The sequence below is a fragment of the Larimichthys crocea genome, chromosome XII (assembly GCF_000972845.2).
Source record: "Larimichthys crocea isolate SSNF chromosome XII, L_crocea_2.0, whole genome shotgun sequence".
Classification (NCBI taxonomy): Eukaryota; Metazoa; Chordata; class Actinopteri; family Sciaenidae; genus Larimichthys; species Larimichthys crocea.
Genome location: NC_040022.1, coordinates 2,291,774 through 2,308,989, shown reverse-complemented (window position 1 = coordinate 2,308,989; position 17,216 = coordinate 2,291,774). Strand labels below are relative to the sequence as shown.

At 45.8% G+C, this 17,216-nt stretch overlaps 1 protein-coding gene across 1 annotated transcript; it reads left to right on the top strand.

The window, feature by feature from the left end:
- The first annotated feature begins 1,995 nt into the window (after positions 1-1,995).
- On the top strand, positions 1,996-14,861 carry LOC104932087 (myosin-16). Its single transcript, XM_027285180.1, has 45 exons — positions 1,996-2,228; positions 2,324-2,467; positions 3,366-3,522; positions 3,881-3,908; positions 4,001-4,082; positions 4,285-4,301; positions 4,460-4,583; positions 4,682-4,745; positions 4,869-4,967; positions 5,099-5,202; positions 5,331-5,469; positions 5,634-5,735; positions 5,916-6,082; positions 6,167-6,337; positions 6,423-6,599; positions 6,709-6,894; positions 7,079-7,166; positions 7,252-7,369; positions 7,477-7,597; positions 7,678-7,814; positions 7,899-7,980; positions 8,065-8,238; positions 8,337-8,417; positions 8,607-8,753; positions 8,851-8,955; positions 9,046-9,132; positions 9,247-9,392; positions 9,499-9,589; positions 10,041-10,097; positions 10,203-10,289; positions 10,376-10,621; positions 10,705-10,822; positions 10,897-11,024; positions 11,113-11,309; positions 11,423-11,555; positions 11,668-11,884; positions 11,977-12,113; positions 12,269-12,372; positions 12,659-12,851; positions 12,934-13,137; positions 13,217-13,342; positions 13,426-13,596; positions 13,677-13,877; positions 14,166-14,394; positions 14,470-14,861. The coding sequence occupies exons 1-44, from the start codon at positions 2,019-2,021 to the stop codon at positions 14,361-14,363; spliced, it is 5,865 nt and encodes a 1,954-aa protein (XP_027140981.1). The 5' UTR covers positions 1,996-2,018; the 3' UTR covers positions 14,364-14,394; positions 14,470-14,861.
- Positions 14,862-17,216: the final 2,355 nt, after the last annotated feature.

The window sequence follows — 17,216 nt, the reverse complement described above, 5'->3', positions numbered from 1 at the left end:
AAGTTAAAGCTAAAGTAAGAATACAGGGGGCCTTCTGCAAGATGCAACGTTTAAATGGAACAAGATAAAAGACTTCACACAACAAAATCTGTAGTTTAAACCACATAATTATGGCGATGACGGAGCTGAGATTATCACCCAAGAATGCAGGTATGACTTCAAATCAAGCTGGAGTAAACGCATTACTTTATCTGAAATTATATGCTTTAAAACGTGTTTGTCAGGAATGTTAAGTATAGCATACAGTGGTCTGTTAAAGGAGCCGGGTGGGCAGGGATAACGGCTGCAGGGATTTGGCTGCAGTATTAGCTGGTGGAACAATGAGCCCTCTCACCAGCCTGTTTACTGGACAAAGTAAATCCACATAAGCAGTGAAACACACTGGACAGCGCACGCATCTAGAAGCAAGGCTCTCTCACACACACACACGCACAGAGTTACAACATTTATATGATTTTTTTCTCACATAGATTCGCTCCTAACAAGAACAGCAATGATTTAGAGATATTTCAGTGTCTCATGTCACTTTTTAATCTACAACCACACACCTTTTTATTAATGCTTTATAATACATATGCAAAACTGTAAAATGAGAGATATTAATGTTAATACTCAGATTTTTCCATTTTCTGTAACCACTTATCCTTATCAGGGTTGTGGGTAGCTGGAGTAACCACAGTGAGCCTCTTCAGAAACATGTAGCGACGTCTATGTTCAGGATTCACCTGAGCCAGCCCAAACTATAACCTCTATCAAAAGGGAACTGACTCCTAAATGGGGAGAAGGTGCCTGCCACCAGAACCAGAACTAGGAGCTGGTTCCTCAGGAGGGGACACTTTAGGAACCACAAGGAACCCTTCATCCACAGATCACATTGTTCTAGTGGGGCACTATGAGCCAAGACCATGAAGAACGTTGTAGGCTTGTATTCTGGATTTTACAGGTAGCCTGTGCAGAGAAGACAAACTGAACCATGCAGGTACACGAGGGAAGACTGGCAATAACAGGAGAACGACAGGTGAGAGCAGACATCTGTCTAACAAGCGCTTGTGTTTGTGTGTATCATGTATCATGTATGTATCATGTACGTGTCAACACTCCACAGGTGGCTGTAGTAGTCGCCAGGCACACACACACACAGGCAAATTAGTTTATCCAAAACGGTCATGTACAGCTGTTAGTATGATTATGTGATTATGTGTGTGCGTGTGTGCGCACCCATGTGTGTTTATACAGCGTGTGTGTGTTATTCAAAGTGCCGTTGGGACCCCTGAGACAAACCGAGTGTGTTCACAACTACTTAGATCATTCCAATCATAGAGACCGACTTAGTTATACCTCAGGGGACACACACACACACACACACACAGTTATTGCAGATGAAGTCATTCATTGCACTGAACAGTTGGGTGGTCAAATGTGAGGTTGTTCTTGCAAAATGATTTCAGGAGAACAAAAAGAGTTTGTTTGTGAAACTTGTTCATACGAGACCTAAAACCAAAAACGAGCAAACTCTCAGTCGACTACAAGTTTCAAGATATCCTAACATACATGTCTTAATATATATATCAGATAATAGAGATGAAAATCAAGGTGTGGAAAGGTGGAGAGGGGTGAAGAGTATCTATCTATTTTCAAGCGGTGAGGTTTCAGCATGAGCGATGGCTCTCCATGGAAACCCTAAATGGACGGAGGCAGATTGAAGAATTCCCAGATCTCGTGCTGCCAGGCAGATCAGAGGGATGAGACCTCGGGGTGATGGCTGGTTTTAGAGTTGTGACCATATCAGGAAGGAGACGGCTTCATATATAAGAGCATGGCCTTCAGCTCACACATCCATATTCCTCCTGAGCATACCTCCACCTCCAGCATCCGTGAGTATCTGAGACAAATATTGGATCTTGTTTAACCGATAGTGTCCTTCCTATTATGACTATTTAAATTTCCCAGCCTGTCTCTGCAGCAGTAGGTGAGTGAGCTGGTCAGTTGGTTGGAGTTTGTTGGCAGCAACAGCAGCCATGCCGGGTGGATATAAAGGGGAGTGCGGGGACGATGTGGACCCCATGCCGTTCCTGGTTCCCTCTGAGAAGGAGCGCCTGGATGTCATGAATAAACCCTACGACATCAAGCGCTCTTGCTGGATCAAAGATGAGAAGGAGGCTTTCATTGCCGGGGAGATTCAGTCTGAAGATGGAGACAAAGTCACCGTCAAGACCACCAAGAACACGGTAAGACCACAGCTAGATTATCTTTAGAAAACTTTTTGAAATACAGGTGAGTCTGTTCATGACAATCCTGATGAGTGATTTTCGTTTCTGCTCAGACTATCACCGTGAAGATGGGTGACGTTCAGCAGATGAACCCTCCAAAGTTCTACCAAGCCAGCGACATGGCCAACCTCACCTTCCTCAACGAGGCCAGCGTCTTGGAAAACCTGCGCAGCCGCTACGTCAGCATGAGGATCTATGTAAGCTGAGTAATCAACACAACACGACACCTCGAGGACACTGATTTTACACACAAAGATCACTTAATTTATACTGCTCAGCCTGTGGAAACAAGTTCGGTCAAGCCTTAGAAAATAACCCTGATGATGTCATCGGGGTGATCTCAGCTTGGGCTTGGAGAATACAAATTTTTGAGTTGTGGCGTTTGAAATAGACGTTAAACAGGCATGGTGGGTCTAGGTTGGTCGAAAAGAGGCTATTGTTTGCATTATGGGAAATGTAGGATCCAGTGTTTTTGGAGATTTGCCAATACTAGAGACTGAATGTACTGAATCTCTCTCTCTGCTGATTTGATTTTAACCATGTTAAAGGGAGTGCCTCTTTAAAGGGAAGGGAAGTCCAACTATAAAGCTTCACTTTATCTCACCACTATTTATGATGTTTGATGAGCACTACTTTGTTTTAACTTCGTAAATTTTATGCTGAAAACATCTTTTACATAACAAAAAATAATAATTACAATGATCAAAAAATATACATGATACAAAATAAATAAATAAATAATGGTGCATATGTGGATTAGTTTACTGAGATAGCCTCAGAGACACTGTGATATCTCAAATTAAAGACAGATACCAAGCAGCCTGGTGTTATTAAAGGAGGCAGGTGGTCATGCTGCTACTTGAAAATGATTCAGCCACTGACAGTATAAAGAAAGGACTGTGTATGTGTGACGACTCTCACAGGTTTCTGAAGAGTTTTTGAAGCTCAGAGTGATATCAAACATTATATATTTATGTATTCAGACAGCAGATTGTGGACTTTTAATGCTTAGGTTAGATAGAAAAGGCGAAAAACACCAGGGGAAAGGGTCATTTATAGCTCCCTTAAGATCCTTCACATGTTTCCTTCTCGTAGACCTACTCAGGCCTCTTCTGCGTGACAATCAACCCGTACAAGTGGCTGCCCATCTACGGCGCTAAAGTGGCTCAGATATACAAGGGGAAGAAACGCAACGAAGTTCCTCCTCACCTCTTCTCCATCTCTGACAACGCCTACCACGACATGATGATGGGTAAGGAGAGGGAGATGTAATGGGTGAGGGGAGGGGAGGTAAAAGCTGGAAAACATGCATGTGGTATGTGGTGATTGGGGATGCCGCCCCTCGAGACGAGTTGCTCAAAAGTCATTACATCGTTCTTAATGTGGAAAGAGGGAGTGGGGCAGTTTGTAATCAGTGTGGGTAGGGAGTAGACAAATATTTGAAGCCATTATAAGGCATCCGGGGATAGCTGACAGCTGTCTGTGCTGTTGGTACGACTGACAGACAACATCAGCAGTGCTGTGATCTGCTCAGAGGGAAATCAGCAGTAATTATTCTCGTCTGTCACACTCTCTCTGTTTCTGCCCTCTTTATGTGCCGCCTTGAACAGAGCATGAAAACCAGTCTATGCTGATCACGTAAGAAAACATTATTTGTTCCCAGAATAATGAATATAGACTACAATCTAGATGTCTTACTCTGTAATTACTTGATTGTTTCTGTCCTCCAGTGGAGAATCTGGTGCTGGCAAGACTGAAAACACCAAGAAAGTCATCCAGTACTTTGCCAATGTTGGAGCGTCTGGGAGCAAAGCCCCTGACTCCAAGGCAAGTGTGTGATTGTGTATGCATAGACCTTAATCAATTCTTTATTTTAATCCCCATTGGCTTCCACAAAAGTGGTCACTAGTCTTTCTTGGGTTCACACAAAAACAACAACAATAATTAACTATTTGTTCATTTTCACCCATTAAGTAATGGTGTGCAACCCAGAATGTAGATTGTTGGGGCACAGGACAAAGATGAGTCGTCGCCATACATAACGATATCTGCATTTTTGACAACATATAATAGGTTGTTTTATAAAAATGAAAATAAAAGCGGTCCTAAGCAGCTCCCCTGTGGAACACCGCAAGATATTGCCTTGTTATCAGAAAAACTACCATTAAAGAAAACACTTTGATTAAAAGTATAACACTGGTCCACTGGTTCTTCTCTCAGGGCTCTCTGGAGGACCAGATCATTCAGGCTAACCCGGTGCTGGAGGCATTTGGCAACGCCAAAACCATCAGGAACAACAACTCTTCACGTTTTGTAAGGAGACACATGCTGCATCATGTTTTACATCATCAAATCAAATAATTAATGTCCATTTCAAATTAATTGATGATGATATGTATGTGTCATTTTAGGGAAAATTCATCCGCATCCACTTCGGACCAACAGCTAAGCTGGCTGGTGCTGACATTGAGAGCTGTGGGTGGATTTTCTTTTATTACTTTATTATAAGTTCACCTTTTTATGGCCATGTTAATATTTTAAAAACTTGTTTGTCTTGTTGTCTCTGTGGTGTTTTATCATTGTCTATGCATGTTTCAGATCTGCTGGAGAAATCAAGAGTGATTTCCCAGCAGGCTGCTGAGAGAGGATACCACATCTTCTACCAACTCCTGTCTGGAAGGAAGCCAGAACTCATTGGTGAGAACATTGACTGTATATAGATTGAAATGAAATCTTTCTGTGAGTAATGAATAATCCAGTGTTAAACAGTGAGATTTGCTTTCAATGTGACAAATTATTATTAAATTCTCATTATATTTGTCTTACAGAGGCTCTGCTGCTGAGCCCAGACCCCAAACAGTATGTGTGGGTGTGTCAGGGAGTCACTGTGGTGGACAACATGGATGACGGGGAGGAACTGCAGCTCACTGATGTGAGTTTATAGTTTTTCTGTGTTTATATAACCAAGGAGAAATAAATGCATTATCCTGTTGGTGGTGCTGTTGCTTCTCTCCTTGTGCAGCTCTGATATTCTAATTTCTGTCATGTCTCTCTCTGCAGGAAGCCTTTGATGTCCTGGGCTTCACTCTCGAGGAGAAGATGAGTGTGTACAAGTTGACCGGAGGCATAATGCACTTCGGCAACATGAAGTTCAAACAGAAAGCCAGAGAGGAACAGGCGGATGTGGACTCCACTGAGGGTAAAAGTCCCAGCTCATATTTTTCAAGCTCTGTATGTCCTTGCATCAGCCCCCTATCCTTCCTTGTGTGTTCTGTCCTGACCCAGTTTTTCAGCACGTGCTACAGGACATTGTTGAAATCACTTCATGAAGTCTTTGTCCCCTCTCTCCTTCCTTTGCTAAAGTGGCTGACAAAGTCGCCCACCTCATGGCCATCAACTCTGGGGAGCTGCAGAAGGGCATAACACGGCCCAGGGTCAAGGTTGGCAACGAGTTTGTGACCAAAGGTATTGTAAAGATGTTATTGAGATGATTTAATGATTAAAAAAAACATAGATCTACATGTTTATATAGACAGTATTTTTTAGTTTAAACGTTATGTTTACCTCTTTATTATTATTTATTATTTTCTACATCGTGAACAACACTATGACAAACGATAACAATGTTTGAATTTGAAATGTCAGGTCAGAACCAAGACCAGTGCGTGTACTCCATTGGTGCTCTGGCAAAAGCCATCTACGACCGCATGTTCAAGTGGATGGTGACCCGCATCAATAAGACCCTGGACACCAAGATGCAGCGGCAGTACTTCATAGGAGTGCTGGACATTGCTGGGTTTGAGATCTTTGACGTGAGTTTTGAATTGATTCACTGGGTTGAGTTAACATCATCTCATCCTCCAACCTGAGATCCATCTCTGTCTTTCTTCTTCCAGCTCAACAGCTTTGAGCAGCTGTGCATCAACTTCACCAACGAGAAGCTGCAGCAGTTCTTCAACCACCACATGTTTGTGCTGGAGCAGGAAGAATACAAGAAAGAGGGCATCGACTGGGTCTTCATCGACTTCGGACTGGACCTCCAGGCTTGCATTGACCTGCTGGAGAGGGTAACAACCACACATACAGAGCACAAACATGAGCATGGGCCACATTCTTTCTATTTCGACCTCCCTCTCTTTGTCTCCTCTCTAGCCTATGGGCATTTTCTCCATCCTGGAGGAGCAGTGTGTTTTTCCAAAGGCTACAGACACGACCTTCAAAGCAGCTCTGTATGACAACCACCTGGGCAAGTCCTCCAACTTCGCCAAGCCAAAAGGGGGGAAGAAAGGACCCGAGGCTCACTTTGAGCTGGTGCACTATGCCGGCACTGTGAGTACGGGATTGTAGATGTCAGTGGCTAGAAAATACACAAATGCCCCCATAGAGTAGGATCTGTAGCTTCAGTTAGGTAACGTTAAACCCTTTGTGCCTCTCATAGGTGGGCTACAACATTAGTGGCTGGCTGGAGAAGAACAAAGACCCGCTGAATGAGACGGTGGTGGGACTCTTCCAGAAGTCCTCGATGCCTCTGCTGGCTCTGCTCTTCAAAGAAGAGGAGACCGCTTCAGGAGCCAAGAAACAGAAGAAAGGGTCTTCGTTTCAAACCGTCTCTAACTTCTACAGGGTAACTCACACAGACGCACATAGACAACTGTACAGTGATGTAATCTGACAGCAATCACAATACTTAGTCTTAAAACTAAACTCAGAGTAAACACAGAGTAACTCAAATCCTTACTAAAACTAAAGAAGAGGAACAAACATACACACTCATGCTCACAATCTCTTTAACTATTTATGCACAACAGGAACAACTGAACAAGCTGATGAGCACCCTGCGAAGCACTGCTCCTCACTTCGTCCGCTGCATCGTGCCCAACGAGTTCAAGAAGTCAGGTCAGTGAAGTGTGTGTACGATGATGGTGTGTGCTGAAGTGCCAAAAGAGTGACAATAATATTTTTTCTCATTCATGTTGTAAAGGTGTGACAGATAATCACCTGATCCTGCACCAGTTGGCCTGTAACGGTGTGCTGGAGGGGATCCGTATCTGCAGGAAAGGATTCCCCAACAGACTACAGTACCCAGAATTCAAACAGAGGTCTGACTCCAGTTCTTTCTGTGTTCATCTCCATGTTAATTCAACTCTTTATCCCCTTCCAGTTCTTCTTTTCTCCTTATCCTATTCCTCCTCCTAATGTTTCCTAGGTACTACATCCTCAACCCCAACGTCATCCCAAAGGGATTCGTTGACAACAAGAAGGCCTCTGAGCTCCTCCTGAGTTCAGTTGGCCTGGATAATATGGAGTACCGCATCGGCCACACCAAGGTGCTGTGAAAGTTTAAAAAAAACACTTTCATCCTGCTCTTCCTCTTCCTCCTCTCACCTGTCGGTGTCTTTCTCTGCAGGTGTTTTTCCGTGCAGGCGTCCTGGCAAAGCTGGAGGACATGCGTGACGAGCGTCTGGCGAAGATCATCACCATGCTGCAGGCTCAGCTCAGAGGACTTCTGATGAGGATTGAGTTTAAGAAGATGGTGGACAGACGGTTAGTGTTCTCTTGAAGACGGCTGGGTTGCAGTATTCGGTGCATGTTTGTGAGTGCTGACAGCGTTTTTGTATTTATGTGCAGAATTGCACTGATGGCCATCCAACGCAACGTGAGGAAGTTCCTTCAGTTACGCTTCTGGGGCTGGTGGAAACTCTACAATAAGGTAAAATACAGATTTCTGACCTCATATCAGATGATAAGTTCTCACCATCATCATTATCAATGTTTCCTTTGTGGGCTCCTGTAGGTGAAGCCCCTGCTCATGGTTGCCCGTCAGGAGGAGACCTTCAAGGCTAAGGAAGAGGAGCTGAGGGTGGCAGTGGAGAAGGTCAAAGAGCTGGAGGGCAAAATCAAAGATCTGGAGGGGAAGATGGTCACTCTGTCACAGGAGAAGAATGACCTCGCCTTGGCACTGGCTGCAGTAAGTGCATATCAGCAAACAGAGATTTGCTGGCACTGATGAGGTGAAAATACTTCTCCTGGCTTCAAGGAGATCCTCAAACTTTGTCTTTTCCACAGGAGCAGGACACGCTGGGTGATGCTGAGGAGCGCGCTACCCAGCTGATGCACCAAAAGGTCCAACTGGAGGAGTTAGCGCAGGTAATATATTATCAATAAACAGCACTACATTATATGTGTATTCAGTTCTTTAATATACAGCAGTAGTTCCTCCTGGTCATGTAATACAGCAACAAACAAGCACAGAAAAATAATCTGATAAATCTGATAATAAGACCTTTGGGAGGGTTCTTGGAAACACTCCTGTGTCTAAAATAACTGTGACTTTAGGATCTGCGTGAGCGTCTGGAGGAGGAAGAAGGCAACACAGCCTCCCTCCACGGCCAGAGGAGGCAGCTGGAGGGGGAACTGACTGAGCTGAAGAGAGACCTGGAGTCTCTGGAGTCCACACTGGCCAGGACTGAGAAGGAGAAACAGGTAGAGGGGAGGAGGACGATTGTGGAGATTAATCTGGGTTAATGAACAGAAAACCAGGATGTCAGATTGACTGAATTCTATCCGATGGTGTGTTTAGGGTCTGGACTTCAAGGTACGAACTCTGACAGGTGACCTGAGCCAGAGAGACGACCACATCGGCAAACTGCAGAAGGAAAAGAGAGCTCTGGAGGAACTGCAACAGGTAGACAAACATGCACGAATGTGGTGGACGTTCATGCGTGATGATGTGCATTCACTTATACTAATTTATGTAATTTTATACATGAATCAGAAAACTCTGGACGATCTCCAAACAGAAGAGGACAAAGTCAATCATCTGACCAAGACCAACAGCAAGCTCAACAGCCAAGTGAACGAGGTACGAGACGAGGAAGACCTGAAAGATGTCTTCATGTTTGTCTTCATGACTTTTGACTAAAGAGACCTCCAGCTGAATATACCGAGCGTTAATCATGTTTGTGTTTGGGTGTAGCTGGAGGACAGCTGGGAGCAGGAGAAGAGGATCAGGGCGGAGGTGGAGAAAGCGAGGAGGAAGGCGGAGGGTGACCTGAAGATGACCATCGAGAACCTGAACGAGATGGAGAACGCTAAGGTCGACCTGGAGGAGGTCATCAAGAAGTGAGAGAGAAAAAAAAGCCTGCAGTAACACATCTGTGTGTGTGTGTGTGTGTGTGTGTTCCTCACTCTGTTCTACACACTGTGTGTTTTCTGTGTGTTCATCCAGGAGAGACTTTGAGATCAACAACATGAACTCGAAGCTGGAGGATGAACAAGCTCTCAGCTCCATGCTCAGCCGCAAGCTCAAAGAGCACCAGGTGCCAAACACTACATTTTCTTTTCTTCTTCTTCACACTGTACACATGTATTTGTTATGATTACATTACTCATGATCAACATCAACATGATTTATGAAGTTTTTATAGTGGAAAAGTTGTTTTGACTGCTTTACCTTAATATAATTCCCACCTATGAAACCATTTTTGATTTAGGAGCTATAAACAATAAACTGATTCTTGATATTTTGCAAATACTACAAGAAAACTGGCAAAAGTGAGGTGATTAATGTTACATCAGGTATGTAGGGTGAGAGGCAAAGGATTGTGGGATTTAAATGTGCGATGAGGGATGAGTGTGCGGAGGAAAAGAGACAGCGCGGTGTGAGTAAAGGTTAGAAAAAAGGAGGCGAAGATGAGTTGAAGAGGATGATGAATGGTCCGATCTGAAGGATGCTAATTTATTGTTGTTTGTATCACTTCTTCTCTTCAGGGCCGCATTGAGGAGCTGGAGGAGGAGCTGGAAGCTGAACGAGCCATGAGAGCCAAGGTACAGATTCAATCTGCAACAGTCCAAACCTGCAGTGTTAAACATAAATAGGCAGCCAGGTGGGATGTTATTGTTGTTACAGGTTTTCTGTCTGCTTTCTGAAAGGTGGAGAAGCAAAGGGCAGAGCTATCGCGAGATCTGGAGGACCTCAGTGATAGGCTGGAGGAGGCTGGAGGAGCAACCGTTGCCCAGGTGAGCGTTACCTCAACCATCAACCTCATTTGTTTTGCTTTTGTCTTTTTTAAACCCCTACAACCTCCATCCATCTTTGGCTTTAGATCGAGCAGAACAGGAAGCGTGAGACCGACCTGCTGAAGCTGAGGCGGGAGCTGGAGGAAGCGGCGCTTCAAGCCGAGGCCACGGCATCGGGGCTGAGGAAGAAGCACTCCGATGCGATGGCAGAGCTGGGCGAGCAGCTGGAGAACCTGACCAGGCTGAAAGTGAAACTGGAGAAGGACAAACAGTGCATGAAGGCGGAGATCGAAGACCTCAACGCCACCGTGGAGGCCACTCAGAAAGCAAAGGTGTGACATTTGGAGTTTGTTTTTCAAAAAAGCACTCCACACTAAATACAAACTTATACACTGTGTGTGCTTTACATGTGTAGATGAACTCTGAGGCCCACGCCCATAAGCTGGAGGACAACCTGGCGGAGGCCAACGCTCGCCTGGCTGAGATGGAGCGCACTCAGACCGAGCTCAGCACCACCAAAATCCATCTGACTGGTGAGAAAACACACATGGGTGCCCAGAAATGCTGTTTTTAGAGTGCGTTTTAAGCCTGTCCCTTCTTTGTGTAGCTGAGAACAACGACTTGAGCAGGGACCTGGAGGACGTGCAGAGTAAGCTGAACCAGGTGACCAAGCTGAAGGCCTCCCTCACCTTGCAGATCGACGACCTCAAGCGACAGGTGGACGAGGAGAACAAGGTACAAGTCACCACAAACACTAATACTTCTTGTGATATTCTGGTCCTCAGACCTTAACTGTCTGGTCTCCCTCTCTCCTCCTCTGCAGGGCCGTAATGCGGCGGTGGTGGGCCTGGCCAACGCCCGTCATGACCTCTCCCTCCTGAAGGAGCAGCTGGAGGAGGAGTCGGAGGGCCGCGGCGAGCTGCAGCGCCTCGTGTCGAAGCTCAATGCTGACGTCACCTCCTGGAGGAGCAAGTATGAGACGGACGCCATCCACCGCACCGAGGAGCTGGAGGAGACCAAGTGGGTTGAACAGAAAGAAACAAACATGGTGGACATTGTGAAGATACTTTTTAATTTAATCCCACGGTTGCATCTCCTTCTCCTCCTTTCTCTTTCCACCCACTCGCCTTCAGGCGTAAACTTGCAGTCCGTCTCCAAGAGGCTGAGGAAACAGCGGAGGCGGCCCAAGCCAGAGCTGCCAGCTTGGATAAGGTCAAGCAGAGGCTGCAGGGAGAGGTGGAGGACCTCACCATAGACCTGGAGAGGGTAACACACACACACATGCATGGAGACAAATACATGTCTTGATCAGAAACAAGACTAAAGACTAAGTGAGTGTCTAAATCTATGACTTACTTTCTTTATGTCTGCCGTCTAGTCCAATGCAGCAGCGGCGGCTCTGGATAAGAAACAGCGAGTTTTCGACAAGATGGCTGCGGAGTGGAACCAGAAGAACGAGGAGCTGCAACTGGAACTGGACAACAGCCAGAAGGAGAGCCGCTCCTACATGACGGAGCTCTACAAGCTGAAGACGGCCTACGAGGAGAGCCAGGACCACATAGAGACCATCCGCAAGGAGAACAAAGCCCTCTCAGGTAACGTCTGGTGGTAGAGCAGGTTGACAGAGCTGGATAATAAAACCTGAGTGCATGTGAATACTTGATGATATGCCCTCTTTCGCCAACAGAGGAGATCAAGGAGTTGGTGGACCAGCTTGGAGAAGGAGGCCGCAGCGTCCACGAGCTGCAGAAGGCGAAGAAGAAACTAGAGGTGGAGAAGGAGGAGCTGCAGCTCGCTATGGAGGAGGCCGAAGCTTCACTAGAGGTACACAGAGAGAAAAAGGCTTGGCACATGTGAGCGCTGATCATTAAGACAGTCATACATACCTGCAGTGTCAGTGGCAGAGATCCCAGAAGGTACCAAACAAGGAACTTTGGCTTCTGTCTAAAGTGCATTTGTCTATTTTTTCCTGTGTCCAGGTGGAGGAAGGCAAACTGGTACGTGTTCAGCTGGAGCTTGCTCAGGTCAAGGCCGACATCGACCGCAGAATCCACGAGAAGGAGGAGGAGTTTGAAGTCACCAGGTTAGAAAACACACACACACACACACACACACACACACACACACACACACACACACACACGCATAGACAAAAGATAAATGTCACAAAGTTCATCAAAAACACAGAAAAGGCTCAAACCCTAACACCATAGAAACGGTTTCCGATCCAGTCCCTTGAATAAACCATGAATTGATGACATAACAAGATCCAGTCTTCATCCACATGTGTTGTACCCGGGCCACCAGGCTTTAGCTCTGTTTCATAATGAATTAGTCCGTGACATGTGGCCTTTGTGCCCTCTTTCTAGAAAGAACCATGCCCGTGCAGTGGAGTCGCTGCAGGCCAGCCTGGAGGCGGAGGCCAAAGGTCGCGCCGAGGCTCTGAGGATGAAGAAGAAGATGGAGGGAGACCTGAATGAGATGGAGATCCAGCTGGAGCACGCCAACAGGAACAACGCCGAACTGGTCAAAACCCTCAAGAAGCTGCAGCAGCAGATCAAAGTAAGAGTTTTATCTGACGCAGCATGAAGTAAGTGCTGTAGTTTGAAAACGACACGGCGTTAATCTCTCGCGTCTCATCCAGGATCTGCAGGTTCAGATGGACGAGGACGCCCGACTGCATGACGAGCTGAGGGAGAAGTACAGCCTCCAGGAGAGGCGTATGTGCCTGATGCAGGGAGAGATGGAGGAGCTGAGAGGAGGCCTGGAGGCGTCCGAGAGAGCCCGCAAACAAATCGAGCAGGAGCTGGTGGACATGACGGAGAGGTTCAATGAGATCAGCATGCAGGTAGAAAGCTGAGCACAGCTGCATATTTGGTCAATCGTCTGTACCTTCTTGTCTTGTAACTTTGATTTTCTGGCTCCAGAACCAAAGTCTGATGATCCTGAAGAGAAAACTGGAGGCCGATCTCACCCGACTGTCGACTGAGCACGAAGAACTGATCTCAGAGTTTCGCTCTGCTGACGAACGAGCCAAGAAGGCCGTGACTGATGTAAGCTGCATGACTACACTCCACTACAAAAATGTCACGTTAAATACAGAAGATACATAAAATCGATACATGCCTCCCTCCAGGCAACGCGACTGTGCGAGGAGCTCCGGCAGGAGCAGGACCGGAGCTCCCACCTGGAGAGGATCAAGAAGAACCAGGAGCAGAACCTCAGAGACCTCACACTGAAGCTGGAGGAGGCTGAGCAGCAGGCCCTGAAGGCTGGGAAACGCACCATCCAGAAACTGGAAGTCAGGGTGAGGAGTCGGGTTGATATTACCTTGATCTGGTCGCCTCACCTGATCTCTTACGGTACATACCGTGTCGATTTTTCCAGATCAGGGAGGTGGAGAACGAGCTGGAACAAGAGCAGAAGCGCCACATGGAGACGGTGAAAAACCTCCGTAAGGGAGAGCGTCGACTCAAAGAGCTGATCTTCCAGACGGAGGAGGACCACAAGACCAATCAGCGCATGCAGGAGCTGGTGGAGAAACTCCAGAACAAGCTCAAGTCCTACAAACGGCAGATAGAAGAAGCTGTGAGTGGCAGTGGTTGAATGTTCTTTCTAAACACAGGAGTCCATTCTTCTTCATTCGGTCTATGTATTTGAGGAATCAATCTAGCAGAAGCAAATTTCCAGAAATGTTGAACATTTCCTCTAATTTGTGCCACTTTTAATTATGCTGCTCGAATCCCAACAGAGCCTGGAATATTAAAAATGTGTCAAAAAATAGGACACTTTCTTTTAAATTCCTCGAAAACAGAGAGCACACCGAGGACGAGTTTATTTAACACTAAGACAAACGTCTCGTCTGTGCCGCTGTAGGAGGAGCAGGCCAACAGCAGCCTGTCCAAATACAGGAAGACCATCCACGAGCTGGACGACGCAGAGGAGCGCGCAGAGGTCGCGGAGATGACCTTAAACAAAATGAGGATGAGGAACCGAGCCTCCGCCACGAAGGGCTTCACCTCGGTGGAGATCGTCCAGGTCAGCAAGCCTACAGGTGGAGGACAGGACGGGTAGAGGAGGAAAGAGACACACACACCGCTAACAGGTAAACAAGTCATCTATGTGAACATGTCACCATGAACACACATTATTGCTCAGTCTTTGTGTTTTGTGTCTACAGAGTGACACACACCCACTCAGCCCTCCGGAGGACGCTCGATTGAGGACGTATGAGCTCAGGCACCCCAGGGAAAGTCTTAATAAGGCCCAGACGGACCTCCGAATCTAAAGTCTTAAATAATTAAAGAGTCTTTAACATCACCAATAGTCTTAATCAATACAGTCTTAGGATTAGGTCACCTGTCGAGTTTAACCTGCACGCTGTGTTTTCCTGTCAGTGCGCCCTGAATGTGTCTGCAGTCTTTTGCTTTATGCTGTGTTATTAGTGTGAGTTTTAATGTGTGTGTGTGTGTGTGTGTTGCATGATCTCTACACTGGAGGGTGGAGTGGGTGAAGCTGTGTTCTCACGTCAACGATAGAGAGCTCACCTGTGTGTGTGTCGCTCTTTGTTACGAGTGTGTGTGTGTTCTGCAAAGTCTTAATAAACTACAAGCAAATGAGCAGAGGGGTCTGTCATTTATTCAGAGGAGGACATTTAATGAAGACTGCATAGAAATGAGTATTTTTGTGATTTGGTGTCCCAAGTTTCAGAGTGTAATACCACTGTGGACAGCTGTACGCGTTTATTTATGATTTTATTACTTATAATCAAGAACTTTGCTAATGGGCAAACATCAAACAAGGTCAACAACACAAGACACAGCAGCAGCTAATATTACTGACTAGTCCAACAGTCAGCCCAGCTCAGCTTGGTGTCTGTCTTTCAGCCTTTTATTTCACCAACCACTAAAAGTCAGTCCCAGATTTACACTTGTCCAGAGACTTGTCTTGCTCGTTCACTCTCTCATTTTTTCTTCTTAGCTTCCTCCGTCAATGTCCTCTTCTGTCTCTTCGCCTCTGTCATTATGTCTATAAAGGCTGCTGAGCCTGCCCAGCTCCTGTTCTGGCACGACACTCCAGGTCATCATTTGCCTAGAAACCTTCTTCTTCTTCCTGGCGGTCCAAAACTCCCGTGGTACAAACACCGGTCAGCCCGGCTAACAAACTGAGCTAACATTAGCTAACAGCAGCTACAGTTGGTAGCAGTTTAATTCACTGTCCATCAGGAAACTCTTTAAATCAGAGAGTTGAGGTGGAGCAGTGACTTACTGCTGTAAAGCGTTACGTACTTCTTGTTTTTAGCTTCTTTCAGCTTGTTGTTTTGGTCTCATAACTTCACTGTTTAAGTTCCGTCTTCTCATCGACAAAGATCTGTGAAAACCATCGACAAAAGCTCATTTTAAGTATGAATCCAGACCTGAAATTATCCGTTTCCTCCTCGTCTGTATGCTGAAATTTTGGAGGTATTAGGGCTGATTTAAGAAATTATTGTAAAATGCAGATTAATTAAATCCAGGATTAAGTTATAGTTGTGATGCTAACTAAAATACTACCACAATGCAACAAGAACAAATCAAAACAAAAAAAGGCACCTATCTGATACATCAACATGGAATTTATTTTCATTTTAGTTTCAGATGAACGTTTCACATTTTATACAAAATCATTAGAAAATGCCTGACACTCCAAAAATCCCATGGCTAACCCTCGTTTAGCGGCTTCAGACACCATAAGGATTAACGGGGCATCAAGCAGCATCCTGGACCAGTCGACAAGGCTCAGCCTGAGCTCTAAGATCAATCAAGTCGCCTCGATGGAAAACACAAACATCCCATCTTATCCCAGAGAGTGTAAAATCTCAAAGTCATGGTCATAACCTGACAATATGGTACAGTGATATCTTTCCACATCTAATAATGTACAGAGCAGAGATACAGGGATGCAGTCACTGACGGCTTCCTGCCTTTCACAACCCGAATGTCATCGATGTACGGACAAAGTACCACGTCAACAACACCATGCATGTTTTCTTACGCATGACACATCGTTGGTTATGATTGGTTATGTTAAGATTTAAAATAATAATAAAAAAAAAAGATCATTAATATCAGTTTAAAAATCAACCAATGACTGCAGGCCTGAGGATGAGGAGGAGGGAAGGTCCACTGAGCCTCTGTTTGGATGAGGTAAAAGTGAAGGAGGGGGGTCTAATTACTCAGTGTTTTGCTAATGTACATGCCCAGCACACACACACACACTAACACACACACACACATATATAAATGAGGTCTCAGCACAAGCGCACACACTCTTATTCGCAAACACGTCTGCCTCATGCCACAAGCTTCGTTCTTTGGAGGGTTAAGTCGAGCCGAAAGACTCCTCGCAGGACGGTGTGTGTGTTTGTGTGTGTGTGAGAGGAAATGATAAGGACACACACCTCTGATTAAGATCGGACAAATGAAAATAGGTTTTATTAAGCCAATGCGAGGAGATCCCTCAAAAACAGAAGAGACCATGACAGCGGGGCAGCGAGGCACTTACACAATCACTTTCATATTTTTACACAGTGCTTGCGTCAGTGTGTGTGTGTCTTTAGTGGAGACACGGCTACATTTTTTTATGTCCAACATACACACATACACACACACACTCTCAGATACTCTTCTTCACATGTTGTGTTTTTTGTTTGTTTTTTTTTGTTGCAGTTGGCACATGTACATGCAAAGCGTCAGTTCAGCCTGCGCAGGCGGAACTGAGGGGGAAAAACGCGGAGCGCGGGGAGAAAAAGGTTCGACATGTATGTATGTGAGCGGACGGACGCACAGACAGACGCACAGACAGGCTCGTGAACACTTTGAGCGTTTCAAAAAAACACCCGCGGTCTTTGATCCTGCCCACCCGCCCCCTCCCTCCCCCCCACCCTTC